This window comes from Lytechinus variegatus, chromosome 7 (assembly GCF_018143015.1).
Source record: "Lytechinus variegatus isolate NC3 chromosome 7, Lvar_3.0, whole genome shotgun sequence".
Lineage (NCBI taxonomy): Eukaryota > Metazoa > Echinodermata > Echinoidea > Temnopleuroida > Toxopneustidae > Lytechinus > Lytechinus variegatus.
In genome coordinates, this window is record NC_054746.1 from 35429119 (window position 1) to 35443599 (window position 14481).

Genomic DNA, 14481 nt, shown 5'->3' on the forward strand with positions numbered 1-14481 from the left:
ACTATTACACAAAATATTGCACATTTAAAAAGGGAATACTGAAAAGGGTGCCAAAATAATTAATTAGATAGTATTGAGATGCATTAAAACAAAAATACCACTGCAAAATTGGAAAAATATAACATAGTAAAAAATAACACCTCGGTGCTGAACAGTAATGAAAGGGGTATTTTTAAATAAACTTGCAATAGAAATTGGAAATTCAAATATATATGATTATCAGATCTGGTGTAACTGGAGTTCTGAAAAAAATAAGGGGGGGAAAAGTCCAAAGTAAAATGTAATCAAAATCGAATTTTTTTTTCAGGATATAATCACTTGATTTATCATAACGATACATGTACAGTGAAAAAACATGATAACATGATAAAACTCATCAGGATAGGAAATTGGGATAAGAAAGCATTGGATTAACGAATCGAGGAGATAAAGAGAAAGGATAAGAATATCACTGTACTAGATTGTAAAAAATAAAAAGCAAAGAAGACAAATTGTACAATAAGTTTTTAAGAGTGAACAAAATATAGTTACTTAAACCATCTGGATATATTTGCCGCACGAAATTAACTGAATCTGATAAGAGCTTCGATATCGTGAAATCATGATGACTTCACAAAGGATAATTTGAAATCAGTGGAGCAACTATCGCTTTTATTTGTTGCTCTATACATCTCTTGACAAAATCTTCGGATTGTTCTATTATTTGAGTTTGAGGCTGAATAGATTGGCCGGAGAAAAGTTGAATAAGAAATTGCTGAAGCGAAGCAATCCGTTATAACCCGCCTATAAAGTTGTTGCTACGCGACAGCGAACTGTGTACATGTATCGCCAGACCGCGCCTGCGCAGATTGACCGCTGCATTATTTGCGTACGATAGTAACAACGTGAATTCATAGTGCAACAAGTGGGCCAAAGAAAATAATGCCCATATCACACAAAACACAACCACACACTAAACGACTCTTCAAGTAACCCGACACCACTTCATCCAAAGTTGTAAATATTCAAGAAAAGGTTAATAGTCAAGTAACAAGTAAGGAAACAAAACGGAATAACGCTGCAGCCCAAGAACTTTTGGGCTTTTACTATATTAAAAAAGGAAAATTCAAAATCTTGACCAGCGAGAGCAGCCATGAGCGCCGGTGCAGCTTCAGCGATGGACCCGCTAGTGGCCCAAAGAAGGGACCAGCTCTATGGGGTGACTCGAACCAATGCCCTGACAGCTATGAAGGAATCCCTTACTCAGGATCATATTAAAATGATTGCCAAGGAAGGAATGAGATCAACATCACCCATTCTCAACAGTACAACTAAAGGAACTTTTAAGGTAAGATAACATTTTATATGCCGCATCATGAAGTGTATCAATATGTTTCTTCTTTCTCATTCTAAATGCAATATAATTTCACCTTGCTAGATGATAACTTTTCTCTTCGTTGAAAAGATACGACATAGACCGAGATCTGTATTTCATTTTCAATTTTAGAGGCTAGGGTTATATAACTTTTGTTTAAACCGAGTATTTTGTAGGCATGACCAATTTTCACAACTGATTGTGTAGATCTATATAAAAAAAAATTGTTCACAAGATTTTATTGCCATATGATTTTATCAAGCGCTCTTTTTATTGTGATATTCATGTAACTCGTTTAAGAATAAAATATGATAAGGATGGATTTTTAAGTGACTTAATATAACGAATAAATGTTCCCATGTAACACAGCCCTGCATTATTTTGAAATGTTCAAAGTCTGTTTCTTATCACGAAGACCATACCAAGAGATAACTTTGTTTGTTCGCTGTTGCACCGTCCATCGTTATGGGAGAAAAACATATCATGTTATTACACTGTGAAGAATAAATAATATAAGACCCCTACATCCAACCGGGATTCATATTGCCAACTGAAAATGGGCAATCCATCCGTTTTGCTTTTTTTGCTGTTTTTTTATACGGAAAATAAATACTATATTATACTATACTATATTGTGTAAAAATAAAAGTTATTACATTTCTGATGAAAAAAATCGAAAATATAACATTTTTGTAGGATATATTCACTCTCTCTTGTACCATAGCTCCTGAGATCTTATCCTGATATCATAAGACATTAATGGGGAAAAACATTAGAAATAGTAAAAGCAGGATAAATATAAGTTATGAAACAAATCATGACATAACCGAACTTTATAGAATATTTGTAGTAGCATATACTGTAGCACTACTTTGAAGGAATAGAAATGTGACTATATTTTCTGACTCCAAATTCAGATATTTCTTTCATGACTGTATACAGCAATTCATTTTTAAAGAAAATGTAACAGATAACTATTACTCACAAAAAGAAATGTCAGTGTGACTAAATACTACTTTATGATAGATATATATTAAGTGTGCAGATGAAAACATTACCATAGCAGACGACATCGCGTAGGTCCATGTTACTATGGCAACGAATGAACTTTTCCACCTGCACGAGGTTTCTCACGAGTACATTCGACAAAACATGAAATCCCCAAAGTCGTATCACGTGGCACACCTGCAGTGAAAGTTATTGAAAAATGTTCAGTCATAAATCCTCTTTAAACTTGGGATCATGACATTTTATCACGTACTAGTATGGGAAACATGTTTAGTTTCATGATTGATGATTTATGTTTCGTACACCGTTCGTTTAAAGTTTATTTGTAAGAAGTGCAATACTTCCGTTTATTGTGATATATTATGTTCATCACCATTCCGTCAACATATAAATAAAAACAAAGCAAAAAAAGAACCTTAGGATAAAGAAGATATTTGATTAAATGTTTAATCAAAGGAGATATTACAGCGTTTAATCACTCAGTCAAATAGTGCATTTGTTATTGACAAGCAAGATAAAATGTAGAGTGATATCATTGACATTAGACAGAGGATGATTATGATATATAACTATGGAAAAAATAAGAAAATGGTAAATGGGAATATTTGGATATGCCCTATTTTTTCTTGAAGAAGAAAAATCAGACAAGGTCTGCTTATTTGGTCATTTTACGTCCCCGACACCTTCCTTTATTGACAAGGTATACACTGCTTCAAAGAAAAGAAAAATCAATACATGACGTTGGCCTATTATTTAGCAGACAACCATTTATTGATTGATGAAAGTAACATCTTTCCCGGGTTGCTATCACCTGGATTGGTTTCCTGTTGGTTGAGTTCTAGAGAGGCGATTAAATTCCATCATAGATCAAAATGTCCGGTCGTAAAATCAATATCGCATTCTAACCAGGCATCGCGTGTGGATTTTTCTCGCATAGATTATCGTGTTTGATTTGCTGTTGAGGAAAAACGAGAAAAAAGAGCCCCGGTGAAAAAAAAATGAACGCTTGGGTTTTACGACTAAAATAATGAAATAATGATTTGACCTCCCTGATCTATAGAGGTTTGATGAATTTTGTTTATTTTAGAAATAATTTTTTGATACCGATTTACCACCAAGGAGGAAGATGTACGGTCTCTGATTTCGAATGAAAATAAAGAAACGGACAGACTGAGCAAACAGAAACAAATTACTCTGCTTTATCCTCTTGTTTTGTTGATTTTTTTTGTGAGGGGAGGGGGGTGGCTCATAGCCTTTGCTGACTCAGAATTAATATCAATAATCAGATTTGTTTTTATTATACTGATTATGACCGTAACTATTGAAATATACTAATGTTTTATGTATCATTTTGTTAATTTCAGGGAACTCAACCAGATCGCAGTGTCGGCTTTTCATGGGACTCTGGTCTCCAGGTAAGCATAATATAGATGGGATCAGATTGGGGTAGGTATACTCTACGATAGATTATGGTTAGTAATATAATTACTATGTAAACAAATATGGAACAATTTATAAATGATTTTGAGGGTTTGATTGAAAAGTAAAATTAAGTTCAAGTGTAAAGGTGTCTTAATTATTGATCAATAATATATCAACATTCGTCAACATGAATATTCCTTTTCCGTAATAGATAAATAACGTATTCGTTTTTTTATCCTTTTGTTCTTTTTATAATCTTCATCGCTTGCAGAAAATTCTACAGGTAATTTGATTTTTCAGACTTTATAGATGTGCTTTTTTGTATTTCATCTCTCGATCATTATACATTTTTTTACCTTTTGGTGTGTCTTCATTTCTAACATCCTATTTATGTATCAGTCAATATATTGCTTTCTTAATTTTATTATGAATACTCCGATTTCATTACTAATTTCGCATTTTCTGTCACTTATCTTTATAATTTGTGCTCTCTATATAGACCTTAAATGCGTGTCGGTATTATTGCATGTTGATCGTGTGTACTTACTCTCATACCAAAATAATTTTGCTTCTTAATTATCTTTCATTATCTGAATCTTCTATAAGCCTTATTAACCTCATTACATGTAAAAGAACTAATATTATAAATACAGTCTTGATAACTTTTGAAGAAACTATTTTGAATGGCTTTCTTGGTCACTAACAATCATTCTCTTTTTGTTTAATGACATGCCTGTTTGCGAGAATATACTTTCAATCCTTTTGGAATTGAATTCCGACTCTCAATGTCAGATATTGGTTTTTATTTTTTCTTATTATAGAATCGATCTCATTTTGAGTTTCGAGGAGACGCCGCTCCCGTAGATGACAAGATTTACAAGGCTTCGCTCACCGCAGCCGACTACGCCAAGCATAGGAAATCAGAAAGGGTAAGCTTTTCTTGCTAATTATACAATAATGATTTATCATAGGAATGATACTTGTACAGAGCAACAGTCCTATTAAGTGATCGCCAGTTACATGTACGCCTTGTAGCATCAACACAATCCAATAAACTGCAAGTTCTAACGTACACGGGGGGGGGGGGGGCGACAAGGGGCAAAGTGCCCCGCTCAGAATTTGATGACTTTGTGATTAATTTCTAAATTTGAAAAGTGCCTCTGAAAATATTAATGAATTACGCCCCACATTGCACCTGATATTTCATCACGTGGCATCTATAATCATCATTTATATAATCTCTTTTGTGATTTTATTTTGAAGATATAATTCATAACATTTTTTTTCTCGTGTTTTTCTGTAGCTTCCTCCAGTCAAGCCAGAAGATAAGATCAACCTACCGGTGAGTATGAGATAGATGAACAATAAAATCATTTTTGATTTGTAAATCATTATACTAAAAACAACTGATAGAGATTACTGAAGCTTATATATTGGTCACGCTGTTCAAACGTCGATTAAGTACTTTGGCAAACACTTCAGCATGTTATTTGTCAGATCAAACGGTGATTGTATCTGAAATGCGATTAATATCCCATTGATTATCATATCAAATTTATGCATAATTATAAATAGTAGATTGATAAGGATATAAACCAGTATTCCTTTATCACAAGTACTTTTGGCTATATGATGCATCTTTAAGAAATCCTGAATCCTCAGTTGGAGGATTCATACTTATTTCTACAAAAGGCCTTAGTAACAACAACCAACTTCAATTGTCAAGTAGATTTACCCATAATGTCTTTTTTTCCATGATAACAGGATATGAATCCAAGATACTGGAGAGATGGTAAATTCGGACAGTCTCTCTACGACTCAGACTTTGTGGGTGGAAATGTAAGTATATTCTTATTTTCGTTCTTAGTAATAGTTTGACGCATAGAAATTGCTTTAATACGTGCAGATAGCATAATATAGAAAGGTGGTAGCTCTTTGAATTCCTTTTGCTGGATCTCGATCCCGCACCGCTCCATATCCACCCCAGCTATCAACCCTTGATTTCAAATTTTTATACTTAACTTCAATGTGTTGTTGATGAAAAAGACTTATACCATTATCTTTAGAATTTCATATTCATTGTTAGGATAATTCAAATCTCTACAAAATCCTTTGTTCCAGACCATACATAACCTAGACCAAGACCCTTCCATCTCCAAATCTCGTCATGACATGAGGAGAAGAAACGTCAAAGATCTCAGGACCACTCATTTCAAATTCGGCAACGACCCACAACAGTAAGTATAATATGTATATAATAGAAATTTTTAATAAATAAACGTTGAACATTTTTATTATACACTGTATATCATATTCATGTCAATCTTGAAAGAGGTGGAATAGTCAACAATACGCATTGTATTAGCTTAAACAAAATGTAGGCCTAGCTAATTTAGCTGTCATCCTCCCAAAAATACTCCTCTATAAACATGCATAAAATCATTTATGATTTTCATTAATATCACTTTTAATTTCTCTTGAAATGTTTCATTAATTCCGAACTCTATCCTCTTCTCCGTTTCCCAGTTACGACTCCGAAACTGTCGACTCCTTCCACAAGAACCTCTCGATGACGGGTGCACGTCTTGCGCCCATCCCGACCCCACCGGGTCCTAAGCAACCAGAGGAGAGCCCCTCCTCCGTTGCGAGGAAGATGATTGAGGATGAGAGAGAATCCGCTGTATTCAGACAAGGAGATTACAATGTCACTCGTAAGTGTAACGGTCATGAAAATATTTATTGTAAAAAAAAATAGAACTTATTTCGCCGAGTGCATAATTAAAAGAGGCATTATCAACTGTGAATAGAACCTATACTACATAGTCTTTATTTATATCCAGAAAATTATTCATTATCGATGACTTTTTTGTTTTGAATAGTGCTGTGGTTAAATTTGGAGAGCAAACTTAAATAAACAAACCATGAATATTTGAAAGGCATTTTTAAGTTTTGACTTTAACAAGTTTGGTCGAATTCACATTTTAAATGTCTGGTTATGTGAAGATTCAACTTTAAAAAAAATGTTTACTTTTGTGTCTGCAGGTCCCAGGCCAGGTAAAACAACATTCTCACATGATTACAATGCTACAATGAAGCCAGATAAATCAGCAGCATTCATTGAACCAACCCGTATAGCCAAGGGTCGCTTCTTACAGGATGACCCGACCCTTAGGTAAGTTAAAATTTCTAGATATCCTTCATGAAGACTAAATAAAAACAAAGAAGATAGAAAGGACAGAGTAATGACACCCCTCCAAAGTAGGACACGGGCATAATACCCTATGGCCCCTCCCTCGATATGCACCTGGTTTTAAGTCAAGAATCTGCCTTACGGTTTTAATTTGACGGGGTAGTGACTGTCGCAAGAACGTTGTCGTTGAAGAATTTCAACAACAAAACTTTTTATTTTTTATCAAACATTACTGAACCTTTTAAGAAAATTCGAGGTAGCTGAATGATTACTATTTGTTTTGTTTTATTTCAGATCTCAGCTGATCGAAGAAGGTGCCACTCTCTTGCCACCCATCCCCCAAGACGAAGAAGCCATTGCCAAGGTAGAAGCCACAAGCTCGACACTCAAACAGATCTTCCTTCAGTATGACCCTGCAAGGTAAGATGGAATCATGTAGTCCTTACATCATACTGAAATGAAATATTCGACGAAATAATGATAGTCGATGAAATACAACAGCCGACAATTTATTGCGTCTATTGAACATCATGAAAGCTTCACATTGGCATATAGGGGAAATTCGTCATAATATAAAAAATGGTTCTCGCCTGTACATCTTATCTACAGTATTTTCATAAATGTGCCTACGTTGTAGCACTTACACCATTTTGAAGGTGTGTTTAAACCATATCCCGTCTTTCATTAATTGATTAAAACCATTTCAGGGCATTTATAGGGAACGAAAGTTATACGAATAGCCATGTTTGCACTACAAAATCATAGTTTTATAAAGAACGTTGATTTTAAGTCAATACTGTCCTTGTTCATATAGGATCGGTTGTGTGAGCAAAGAAGTTCTGAAGCGAGTAACGGATAGTCTCCTTGACCCGATCTCTGCGGTAGACCTTGATAAACTCATCACCAAGACCAGACATGGCAAAGATGGTACCATTGACTATGAAGACTTCGTCCAAAACTTTACAGGTAAGAAATATATTCCTTGTCACTATCTCTTCACGACAACTTTTTTTTTGTATATCATTCGGACAATTATCAAATTTATCGAAATGTCACAACTTAGTCTGTCCCTTTGTGTTAGTTGCGAAATGATGCAGCTTTTGAATAAGTAAAAGACTCTTCGAAAATGTCCGATCTTCTTTTATTTGTCCGCTAATTTCTGAGCTTAGACCTACGTATACATGGATAGAATAATACGTTATGTCTTGATATCAACTAAAGAACACTCTCCTATTATAAATTCCAGCATGGAAGATGGGTGACGAAGCACACAAAGCCCAAGAGGTAGCAGCAGCCGAACCGAACCTACTACAGATCACACCGGGTGTCCTCAACCGAGGATTGGGCAAGAGTGCCGGTACAGCCGAGGGTAGCCCTATGTTAGACAGTGCAAACCTGGGCAAGGAATACCAGACTTCCGTCCATTTTAAGGTATGTTTTAATACAATTGTTGCTTTTGTGTAAATTCCAAGATCTTAATTATTGATGTTTGAGAAGTGCAATGATTTCTTCTGACCCAGTACTATTGATTTATCACCCGAATTTTCGACCATCTTGCTCATCATTCTATTTGGACCTTATCTCTATCATTTATCGACCTATCTTCACCAATTTCTCTATCTACAGTTTGGAACGGATCAAAATCCAGTTGGTTCTATCTACAACAAGGACTACATCAAAGAACGACCTGGCGTTGTCATGCCAACCAAGGAAGAACCGCCAAAACCATCCGAGGTACGTAATATCTTCTATTGCCATTTATTAGCTATATATTCTTGATCAATGTGTGCATGGGTGAATTGCGGATTCTCTAGTAGTTTTAAAATGTAGAGATGAAGCCATTTGCATTAATGCTACATTGCACCCTGATTACTCATCGAGTTTGATTATGTAGCTCTCAGTGTACCATTATTAATTGTTAATATACATCCTTTACACGACAGGTGATGCATAAGATTCCAGGCGTTGGTTTTGAGAAGAGCACGAAACAGAGCGACTTCACAGACTTCAGTGGAACGAAATCTAAAACCCATCTTCACATGGTAAGCATATTAAATGATACACATCCATTGAACGGACGATATACATGTACTCCCTTGAGCCTTGACGACAATTGCATCCATTTTTCGAGACACACGCAGTTTTCCCTTGTCGCCAAATTATAAATAAATTGACATTTTCTGTTCTTCATTATAAAAAAAATCTAACCCCGTCCCCGAGGAATAATAATTGGTTGAAACATTCACACATCCGATTAAATCATCAACACTATGATAATAAGGACATAAGGTTTAAGCTCTCTACTCAGTTAACAGTATCATTTTCAAAGATAATTGGTCTTACATTCTATCTCACATTAGCTTAGATGAGTTCTTTTACCATCTTGCTATTTATGCCAGATTTATTTTGTTAATTTCTAGATGGATGTTCGTAACATGGAGAGTCTGAGAAACAAGCGTCGTCACAATGTCAACAATGTCATCTTTACATGCGACCGAGACAGAGACACTGTCGACAGACAAGATTCGCGTAAGTATAACCATCTATTTAAAACATACACAGGATTTTAATGATGTTTGAATTCGTTTCAAAGCATCCTTTTCAAAACGATGTTAAAGGCATGGGTGTCTGTAGAAAAGTTGGACGACCAATTTACTTCAAAAGTGATATTCTAGGGCGATGCTTAGAAGATGTATCCCAAATAGCCTGCATTAAAAGGCATTCTATAATGAAACTTTGTGCAAATGTTGAGGCATCCTGATTGTCTTCTAAACCAAAACCTACCTTCACTTCTTCTACATCTTATGAAGACGTAAAATAGAAAACGTGCATTGTTCGACTGGAAGTGATGGCTGTTTTAACTTCACTTTTGTATTAGAATGATCAAAACGATAACTTTGGGTTTCTCTGTGCTTATTTGCAGTGTCTCACACGAACTACATCAAACACTCTCTGGACGGAGATCGCAAGGGATATGAGATGCCGACAACCAAGTACCGCTATCTGGACAGTATCGGCTGTCTTCCTTACGAAGCTCACATCCCGTCCGCCTCAGAAACCAGCGAGGCGTATGACTTCCGCAAGAGCATAATGAACACAGAAGACGCGCATGAACGACTCCGTGGGATGCGGACCGAGAAGAAAGAACGCGTCGAGGATGCGAGGAGGGTCCATTTCAAGCTCGGGAACGACGGACCGAGTCACGTAAGCGAAGCACAGGATAGCTTTACCGATGATAATTACAATGGTCTGCAGATTCCAGCTGCTGGGAAGAAGAACATGAGCGATCCCAACTACAAGCACACTCATTCGAGGTAAGATTGTTGTAGAGGAGGATGAGGATAATGAAGATTTAATAATGGTGGCAAGAATGACGACGATGGTGATTGAGATGATGATCGATGAAAATAGCTAATTATGAAGATGATAAAGGTGATGAAATGATTATGTTGATGACGACGACCGTGATGCTGATGACATTTATTCCTTATGTAATTATGCTAATTATTTTTTAACTGTCTTTTTTTCTTCAAAACAGTGAAAACACTCAAGATTTGAAGGAAGATCCCATGCGTCCAAGTATATTCGAACAGATCAGAATGGCGAAGAAATCATACTACAACAAGTGAGTATAATTATATTCAGATTTGTTAGGAAATTTATTGAGGACATCGATCTGTAATTAATCCTCTCCCCCATCAATCTACTATGATTTATCATTATGGGAGATCAGCATATCAATTCACTGAAAATTGTCGAAAAATGTAATATTCATATTTTCATAAGCTCTGATTTGTCTTGGTAAACACCCAAATCGCCAAAAGATTTCTTTGTTACGAATTAATTTACAAATATTGATTCTGTTTCTATTTCGCAGCACCCCGAACCCCAGAGACCCACTGCATCTAGAGTTACGACAGTCCCTGATGGCTGCCGACCCCGAGAGGACGGGTCGCTTGTCAAAGGCACAGATGAAAGATGTCTGCGGGAAATTCCAGATCAGTGTTAGTCAAAAGGCCATGAACTCATTATTGCAAAGGTAAGATACACATGTTAAGCTTTGGTATTCTACTATAATTAAATTTTAAACGGTAGTTTCAGGAATATAATCTTTACAAGTGTTACTAAAGGCTCTGTCATATTATGCAGTCTATATAATACCATTAAAAAGGCATCTGTCTAACGAATTTCGCCAGGCGTTTAAAGGCCTATAGAAGGCCTCAAATTCAGTTGTTAAACGACTCTGTCCACATTTTAGATAAGCCAAAAACAACCCAAAGGGCGTAGAAGATCGGTCAAATAAACTTATCAACTCGTTTCTGATGATAGCTTCGTCAGATGACAGCATTTTGGATAAGGCCTTAAATGATTAATCATATTATTTTTTTTTACTTAACTTACATACCTGGCTGCATTTTCAATTTATTATTTTTTTATTGTGAATTTTTATTCAGTGTAGATTTAGATGAGTTTATAACTGATTTTGCATATAACTGGATAGCGAGTCGAAAATTTCGGGTCCCTGGAAAACTGTAACTAAAATCAAACGATATTTTCTTTAATCGTTTCAGGTGTGACCGAGTAGGAGATGGGTCGGTTGACTACAATCAGTTCATTAGGAATCTGACATTAGAACAGGTTCCAAAGGATTTATCAGCAGCTCATAGTTCATCTACCATGAGCCATGATTATAAACCTCTACACCAACGAAGGTAAGTTTTATTATATTTCAGTCTCTAAAGATTGAATTTCAAACTAAAAGGATCATATTTTAATAAAAAAAAGGATTTAATTATAATCTAAACGGATTCTCTTTCAAAATGAAAAATTAAATATATATTTCAATGAAAAAGGGTCGTGAGGACAAAGAAAGTTTTAAAAATAGATTGACAAATTTATGAATAAATAACCTCGAGAATAATCATTTTATGTTTTATCCTTCTTTAATCACATCCAAAGAAATATAGATCGTGGATGAATTATTGAATTAACCTAATTTCTGTTTTTCATTTTCCCCTCTCAGCTATACTGATGCCCAACTTCTTACCATTCAGCATATGAATAAGAAACCCATCGTACCAGCCCAGTCTCATTTCTTCCATGCCGATCCATTTTTCGGTAAGTTTTAGTTTACTGCCAATTATTTTGTTCCGGTCGTAACCCTATAATGGCAAACTGGATGATGTTTATAAATCAAAACCATGTATAACTAAACTACCGAAGATGAAAACCATAACGAATATCAAAGTGACAGTAACGATTTGTATTTTCTAATCACAATAGATTCAAATTTTATACATCCAAAGAAACTAAGGCCAAGTGGAGTTTAATGATTTTCCAAAGTTACTGATCACCGTATGTGGTTTGATATTTGTTGCTCTTTGTACTAATGATGTTACGATAAACAGTGTGAATGTATAGACGAATAAACTATTCATGATACAGTGCTGATTTATCATTTTCTTTCTCTTTTGTCTTTCAGCAACACCATTTGAATCCATCTCGAATCTTGATTTCTGCAAGCCAGAACTTAAAAGTTTATGAATTATATGAACTTTGTGGCCTTCCCAATATCAGTAAAACTCCGTCCGAGTTATGTGTGCTGTAACCGATAGTATTGTATCTCTAGACGTACTACGGTTATTGATTAAAGGCATTATATCGTTTAAAATACTTGGTGCAATTTTAGTAGTGTATTAAGTACCTTGTCTTTGCAATATGTAAATTTTGATAATAAATTGTGTCACATGATATTCATGCGTATGTTTTTATTTCTATTCATATTCAATGATTGAGGTATGTTGGTATGTCAGTTTATTTTCCAATTGATGTGGTGATGCTTGTAAGAAGATTCTATTTGCCAGATAATTTATTAATGTGTTTTTGTGTTTTCTCTCTATATAAAAAAAAACACTTGTAATTGCATGATTAAAAAATTCAAATCGCGTCTTCCAAAAAAAAAATGTTGCCATAATTATTGGTTGAATTATTTGAATTTAACCTCAAAATCATATTCATGAATTTACTATATTTATATGTTTGACTCAGAAAGAACGACTTTCCTTGGAACTGATGTGCGTCCATTTTATAAAAAATTGTTTTATTTACGCAGTTTATATAAAGTTGGTGTAATTTCATCACAATTCTAAATTAAATCATTAAGTGTGCCCATCCCTATCCATGTAGATTTGATTCATTGTACATTTACTTTCAACATTCATACTCTAATAGTTGCAAGTCAAAGGGTTGTGTAAAATATGAGCGAGAATACCATTTAACTTCAGTGTACCAAGAAAGTACACGTTGTAATGAAATTAAGTCATAAATCACTGACTTAAACCCAGAATATATATCGACAGTGAAATGAAAGTAGCTATTTTTTTTATAGAAAACTTATACCTCCTTGTTCTTATCATGACTATATAAGTATCTTGAATTTTGATATTTTATTTATGGATGTGCACGTACAAATTATGCTCAATATCATGTGCATTATAAATTTCTCCACAAACATTTGGTAAAAGCTGCATATTTTCATTGAGCAATATTCATTGACAAGCAAAATCTTGTGAGAAAATAATATAACGCCAATATTTCTAGTTATGTGTGCTAATTATTTGACAAAATGGTGTGCAAAGTATTGATTTTGTTGCTTAAAATGTGCATTTTCGATTTGCAATGTTTTTGCAGTATATTATTTCTGTGCGATATTTTAAGTTTCCTTTGTTGTTTCATGCATGTGTATAAATATGCAATATTTTGAATGCCTGTAGTTATATTTTATAAAATTTAATGTAAAGGAATAATAATCAGAAATCTACTCTATTTATTATTTGCTTGTGTTTTTCTTTGTTTCTCAGCCCATATGAATGAATTATTAAGCTTAAAAAACAAACAAATAAATTTATTTCCACGGACTAATACATTTTATTCTTATTCTTAATTAAAATGTTATGTTTTGACACGCTGATGTAACAAAGGAATGCAATTCGGGTAATGATTGGTCACTGGCTTACGAAGGCACATTGTGACGTCGAGAAAACCACCTTTAGACAGCCAATGAAAAGAAAGTTCTGAAGTGTGTATTAAACGATAATGAAGGGTCAAAAACATGCATGTGATGCCGGGATGTGATGTGATGCCGAGATGAAGAGGAAAAAGAGAATTTGTGAAGAGGGATGATGGGGAGGTGAGTAAAAAAGAGACAGCGAGAAGGAAATAGAGGGATAGAAGGAAAGTGATGTGAGGTGAGGTATAAAGATATTAGTTTTGAGATTTTGCAATTTAAGATCTTATTGAATTTTATTTCGTGCCACGATACACGAAAATTTCCACAAAATAGGCATACAACTCCACTTTGATGTATAACAATAACTCAGAATCATTTCATAAGGTACAAGGCGATCTGAATTTGACGTCATGTTTTTTTTCTTAATAATTGAATAGGTGATAATATAAATACACTACCAATTGCTCTTATTTTTACATTCTTTTTAGCTCCCTTATC

At 34.6% G+C, this 14481-nt stretch overlaps 1 protein-coding gene across 1 annotated transcript; it reads left to right on the forward strand.

The window, feature by feature from the left end:
• Positions 1-860: 860 nt before the first annotated feature.
• LOC121419126 lies at positions 861-13799 on the forward strand. The gene is made up of 21 exons (XM_041613446.1): positions 861-1327; positions 3727-3777; positions 4056-4067; positions 4606-4713; positions 5088-5126; positions 5549-5623; positions 5906-6021; positions 6311-6495; positions 6827-6956; positions 7269-7394; positions 7789-7940; positions 8221-8405; positions 8601-8708; positions 8918-9016; positions 9395-9503; positions 9898-10288; positions 10513-10599; positions 10852-11013; positions 11546-11686; positions 11998-12092; positions 12457-13799. Exons 1-21 carry the CDS (start codon positions 1133-1135, stop codon positions 12516-12518), a joined length of 2628 nt encoding a protein of 875 aa, XP_041469380.1. The 5' UTR covers positions 861-1132; the 3' UTR covers positions 12519-13799.
• Positions 13800-14481: the final 682 nt, after the last annotated feature.